General features: G+C 36.6%; 1 protein-coding gene across 1 annotated transcript in view; it reads left to right on the forward strand.

Moving 5' to 3' along the window:
- The window catches only part of LOC107556285 (partitioning defective 3 homolog B-like), a 94,824-nt gene that overhangs the window by 63,543 nt on the left and 24,410 nt on the right, over positions 1 to 6,871 (forward strand). The window contains exon 12 of the mRNA XM_016239355.1: positions 3,397 to 3,660. Within this exon, the coding sequence (XP_016094841.1) occupies positions 3,397 to 3,660 (264 nt within the window). The remainder of the gene's footprint in view (positions 1 to 3,396; positions 3,661 to 6,871) is intronic.

Here is a 6,871-nt window from a genome sequence, read left to right on the forward strand (position 1 = left end):
ATTTTGTTTCTGGTGTCCTTTGCCAGCTCTTTGGTCTTGGCCATGGTGGAGTTTGGAGTGTGGCTGTTTGAGGTTGTGGACAGGTGTCTTTTATACTGATAACGAGTTCAAACAGATGCCATTAATACAGGTAACGAGTGGAGGGCAGAGGAGCCTCTTAAAGAAGAAGTTACAGGTCTGTGAGAGCCAGAAATCTTGCTTGTTTGTAGGTGACCAAATACTTATTTTACCGAGGAATTTACCAATTAATTCTTTAAAAATCCTACAATGTGATTTTCTGGATTTTTTTTTTTTCTCATTTTGTCTCTCATAGTTGAGGTATACCTATGATGAAAATTACAGGCCTCTCTCATCTTTTTAAGTGGGAGAACTTGCACAATTGGTGGCTGACTAAATACTTTTTTGCCCCATTGTACCTGCTTTAAATACTTTTTAACGTGTTCATTTATGTCCAATATTTAGTGTTAAACTGTTGGTCTTTAAAATAAATCTACTTTTGATTTTCACCGTTGTCTGATTTTGCAGACCAGACTGATAACTTCCGCGCGTCGATGCGGCAAACTTGTCACAGGACGTGCGGTCCTAATAGCTATGTATGACTGTTTTATCCGAATATATATGAACTAGTTGTTTTAAATATTTTTGTATTTAACATGTTAGTTTACCAGTATGTTTGAAAGTATATTATTTAGATTCGTGGTGCTTTCATAGGCTCTGTCTCTCGCTCGCGTGTGGTTTAAAACACCAAATAGTTATGAAATAGCCTATGACAAGTACAGAGAGTCTCTCTCTTGCCCCCACCCACCCATGCACGATAATATCGTCTATCGGTGATCTCACGGGCTGGCGATATGACGATTTGAAAAATTACCATATCGCCCAACACTAGATCAGGTCACTTGGTACTGTATCATGATGTAGAGTGGCCAATAATCAAGTAGAGTTGTGTGAGCTCTGTGTTGCGTGATGACTGGTGCTGCGCTCACGCAGAATGAGCAAGACTGCAGCACATTGATATTCAGGCCACGACTCCTTCTGGTTTTAATGAGAGTGCTTAAGGGCAAGGCAGAGCTAGCATGCCAGCTGCCGGTATTAGATCGCTCCAGCCTAATGAGATAAATACAGTCATTAGTGTGTGTGTGGGGCTGGGAAATGGAGTACTATTGAGGCATAACGCACAGGAGATGCAGCGAGAGGATGCTGGCTCCAGCCGGACCCTTGAATCGCTCGTGGGGCAGTGTTTGGATCATGTAGTCACTGCTCATCTTGAGTAAACATGCAAGTACATTATGTCAGTAAACTGAAGCCTCGGGCGATATCTGTGTCAAATTAAAAAGAAATTTAGGAATCTTGGGAGCTGAGGTTTGTGATTATTCCTGAGTGCGTGTTTGTAGAAATGTAGCATAATTCTCCATTGTTAATAGATGTTGCGCTGTCAACATTGTTATTCAGATGTATGTTTATTGGGTGAATCTCATGAAAAATGTCAAGAAGTGTTCAGGTCATTTTTTACATGAAAACAAAAGTATATTTTCATAATGAAAATAAGTCTATTTTAGCACCATTAAGAATTTTTGCATTGTGACATGACAATTAAGGAAATTTTACTCCTTCCCGAATTATGTTCCCAAAATATAATATCATATTTATTTATTTTTATTTATTTTTTAATTATTATTTATTTTTTAGAAATTTGATTTCTTTGTGAGATTCACTCATCACATCCAACTGTGAATGCTTGGTATCTTGTTGGGTTATGTATCATTTGATTATTTGGATTTCATATTGATCACCCATGTAGTGAACCAGAAGCTGCTTTTTTTTAAACTTTTTTTTTTTTTTACATCTGACACTGATGTTTCATTACGGCCTCACTGTCCAGAGATCATGTGATCATCTCACCCACTCTCTCTCATTATTAGCTTTATTCTTGATATAACCTTTTCCTCTTCTGTCTTTATCTGCCTGTCAGCATGGAGACCCCGGCTGACCTCAGATCAGTGCAGAAGAATATGTGAGTTTCTGAAGGTTTGGCGTGGAGATGGGCTAGTAAAATCACTGCAGGGTGTTGGACACTGATACTGCTTGGTTTTGCAGGCGTGTGTGTGTGTGTTTGCAGGCTGTTACATGGGGAACCAATCATTAGAGTTTCTACAGCAAATTCTGCTTTGGTACTTGGAAGTGCAGGGAGACTGTTGAGTCACCATTTATGAAAACATAACACATCCTCCCCTTTTCTCTCTTTGTCCATGCTCTTTCTTTTTTTTTCTACTCTTGCTATCTTCAAACTCTCATCAAGGTTTGGGAGAAAAAACAAATCCAAGGCTAAAGAACTGGGCGCTTTGAGCGAAGAAGAGGTGGACAAGAGTGAACCTGAGATGTTTCTGTCCAAGTACGTTTACCACTCATGTAATGTGAATCCACAAAGTTCAGTTATAAAATAGAAAAATATGCCAATTTACCAATCTGAATCTGTGGAAATTATCAAACGAGTTCTGAACACTTGATAATTGCCCCATTGGTTTAATTGGTTGTTGTCTTATAAACACATTAAAACTCAATCTTATGTCTTATTTGTTTTTGGGTGTTTAAGCCTTCCACAATAAATAAATAAATAAAACTAATAATAACTCACTAATTCATAATCATGAGAAGTCATTACGAGATAAAAAAAAAAAGACACAAAGTAGGAAATATGAGATAAAAGTGGAAATGTTTTGTCGTTATTTAAAACTTTTTGTCATTATTATGACTTGGTATGCCAATTTTAACATTTAATCTCGAAATTAGGACTTATGTTATAATCAAAGTTATGACATGGTATTTCAGAATTTTTACTTGCCATAATTTGGACTTTTGATTTCATAATTAAATCTTAGACTCTAGTCAATATTTCTGTATATAAGATATTTCTGGCTTATTCTGTTTATATGATGTTAGAGTTTATATTATATTAGAGCAATATTTTCCAACCCACACCAACAGTACACATTTTGAATGTCTCCCTCATCTGATGCATTCATTTTAGGTCTTGGAATCTTTACTAACAAGCTGATGAGTTAAATGCAGGTGCATTTGATTAGGAAGAGTTGGAAAATGAGAAAAATGTGGCTCCAGGAACAGGTTAAGGAAACCTGCTTTAGAGTAAATTCACTGTAAATTCATTGATTTCAATGGGAATGGTGTATTGCAAGCATGTAGTGAAAAATAGCAAGGGTTTGCAAAAATAACACACCGCTGTATGACCAACATTTTTTTTAGTCAATAATGACCCAGCTATTTCTGCCCTAGAAAATGGATCTAACGGATCTAACACATCTCTGTCCAACAAACGCTCCAAGCTTATGTGCTTATTCATCCAAGATATCCTGAAGAACATGTTTTTTAATTCCACAGAAGTGAAAGGAACAGCCCTGCTCCTGACCGCGCCGTCTTCCCGGACGTCGAAGACGATGACCTGGATCCCAACTATGCTCGCATCAACAATTTCAGAGAGCCTCCCGCCTCCAGTCACTCCCCCTATCCACCTGGAACTCCCACCCATAACTACTCTCAGCCTACAGTACCCGCCCCCAACAGAGAGCTGCCCAATGAGGACATGCTAGAGGGGCTTTATGCAAAAGTTAACAAGCAAAGAACCGCCCCTCCAAAGACTGACAGGTTAGATCCAATCTCTATATTTGTAAAATACAATGTTTTTATTTTATTTAGTGTTTTATTAATATCATTATTATTGATCAAACCGATTATATAATAATAATGCATTCCTTAACTCACAAACTCCTCATGATAATCACACTGTAAAAGTAAATCAATTTAAGTTATAGTACTTGTTGAAGGTGATATCAAATGCAGAAAACATTTTGCTTTGGCACTCTACATGCAACATACCAAAAATCAAGGCACGTCGTTAACGAACGCTTTGACCTTTTAGTGGAATCAAGCTGAAATATTGACAGACAGGTCTGTGAAGTCATTTGTGATTTACTGTGTAGCTGTACAGTCTGTATATATACAGAGGGAATGTACGTCTCACTGGTGAGTTTTTAGTCCGGGTTGAGTGGTCCCAACGACCGAGAGCATTGATTTGTTGTCTGGCGGTAATTATGCGTGAGTGTTGCAGTGTCCGTGGGGATCGTGTTCATTCTTGCTCTCGTCCTACCATCGATTCGCAGAAGATTATCTTCCGTGCGCTGTGCTGTCCACCGAGCTCAGAAGAGCTGTAATCCCATCACACACACACAAGCACACAGACTCGCTCGGATATCTTCTCCATTTCCTGTTTGTTCCGTACAAACATACAGCATGGGAACCAAAGTTTCAGACAAAATACTATAGCTACTACAGTAGTAAAAATCCTGAGAAATGATTCAAACCGTGTAAGAGAGTTTCTTTTTTTGACGAAACTGGTGACTAAAACCAACTAGATCACAGACGTGTTATGATATGAACTGCTGTAACTTTAGTATTTAGGCAGAAAAAGATGATTGCCGTGAAACTTTTTGCAAGGGCTTTCTCCTATACATCATAACATACAGTAAAATAAACTTACATTTTCATAATGTTTGGGGAATTCACAACCGTTAAGCGTCTTATAGAACCAGTTGTAATTTTTTTTCCTTTTCTTTCTTTTCTTTTTTTTAATACCATAAGCTGAATGATTTTTTCGTGATGTTCAATTTTGAAATAAATGACTTTTATGAGCCATAGATAATATGGTAAACCAAAGTTTCCACCACAAAACCATAGTTCCTACAGATATTGTTACTACTGGCAATCATAGAATATTACAGGATGTCAATCAAAAATGTGTATTTTATTAGTTACATAGCTTGACGATAAAAAAAATGTTTTTATTTTATTTTAATTCAATTCAAGTTTATTTGTGTAGCGCTTTTCACGAAACAAATCGTTGCAAAGCAGCTTTACAGAAAATTTGAAGTTTCTACATTATATTTAGGAGTAGGTTATTAGTGGTGACTATGGCAGAAATGTACAGTAAGAATCATGCAGTTAGTTACAAATTACACGTAATCGAACAGACGGTCAACACTATTAACTGCAACAATTGTATGTTGCGATTAAACTTTGCAATTGCAATTACACATTGCGATTAAGCAAAATTTGGTAGTTTTATGTTGTTCCAGGGTTAGCATCATCTGAGGTCCTCTGAAGGGTTAACATCATCTCTTATTAGATGATAAGAGATGATGTTATTATATAATTATTATTATTAAAATGTATTTTTTATCTTATTTTCATAAATAAAATGTACTACAGTTCTGCTATCTATGTTTTATTTTAAATTCTAATTATAGGTGCATTGCTTTCTGATTGGGATGCCCTTAAAATGATTTACAATTATTACTGCTTTTAAAATGGATTTCTTAAGAAAAAAGAAAATGTCCTTCTTGAGCATCTAACTTGAAGGACTCACTCAAGTATACTAATGTGACAGTATGTTACAGCAAGTTACACTGGGTGCTGTTAAAGAAGAAAGTGTGAGAAATGTCTTGTCTGAAGTGGACCTATGAATAGAAAACATCGGTCGAGTGTGTGTGCGCACTAGTCTTGATTTTCATGTCAGAGAGCAAATAAGAGAGAAAGATAGCGGGAAAGAGACGGTCAATTAACCACAAAGTAACAGCCAGACAGATACGCGAAGCCCCCCTCCTCATCTCACTGTCTGGCGTTCTCCAAGTGCTGATGTCTCATCTACTTTAGCAGGGTACTTAATTACCATCCTCTCTCTCGCGTGTCGCCTGACTGCTCCTAACAGCCCTTTGTTCTTGCTGGCATTTTGTGCATAATAGATGTGACTAATAAATGTTAGTGCTGATCAAACATGGAAAATAGAGCCTCTCTTTCCTTGTTTAGGAGAGTTTGAGCGCCGCACGGCCATTTTTCAGCAAAAATGCTGACACCGAGGCAGTGGCGGCCAACAAAGCTGGCTCCGGCTCCAGATATTTGGACCGCATCCAGCGCTGAGGAATGGGCTTAATCGAACTAATGGCCCACCAGCCGTGTACTGTGGCCAACTCTAATTCTTTGAAGAAAGTGCTGTTTCTTAACGCCTTTCCTCCACTTCTGCGTTGTTCTCCATCACGCTGGAGCAGTAAACACTGTTAAGATGGATCTGTAGCCATTTTGCTTGTATATCTACATCTTCCCGTGAAATGAGTGGTCAGGAAGTAAGGTGTAACCCTCACAAAAAAGGGTTAGAATACTGTCCAACTTCAGCATTTCTTCTACCATGGTAACTAGAGTTTCACCCACAACATCATAATTCCTACATGGAAAATGTAAATTATTACAGGCATATTTTATTAAAAAAAATTTAATTTTATGTTATTATAACTATGATATGATATATTTTTACAATAAAAAAAAAATACAGATATGCAATTGTATTTTTGCAATTTTATTTTATTTTTATTTTATTAGTCAGTGGCTATGACTAAATTGCTTTGAAGTTTTCATAAGTTTCTGAGGAAAATTAACTTTAAAAATGTAGTAGTAGTGGTGGTAAATAATAATAATAATACACATTATTGTTATTATTATACTAATAATAAAATATATTAATATTATTTTATTTTATATTATGATTATGATGTGTGTGTGTGTGTGTGTGTGTGTGTGTGTGTGTATATATACAGTGGGTACGGAAAGTATTCAGACCCCCTTAAATTTTTCACTCTTTGTTATATTGCAGCCATTTGCTAAAATCAATTAAGTTAATTTTTTTTCCTCATTAATGTACACACAGCACCCCATATTGACAGAAAAACACAGAATTGTTGACATTTTTGCAGATTTATTAAAAAAGAAAAACTGAAATATCACATGGTCCTAAGTATTCAGACCCTTT

Source organism: Sinocyclocheilus grahami, unplaced genomic scaffold, assembly GCF_001515645.1.
Source record: "Sinocyclocheilus grahami isolate Dianchi unplaced genomic scaffold, SAMN03320097.WGS_v1.1 scaffold563.1, whole genome shotgun sequence".
Lineage (NCBI taxonomy): Eukaryota > Metazoa > Chordata > Actinopteri > Cypriniformes > Cyprinidae > Sinocyclocheilus > Sinocyclocheilus grahami.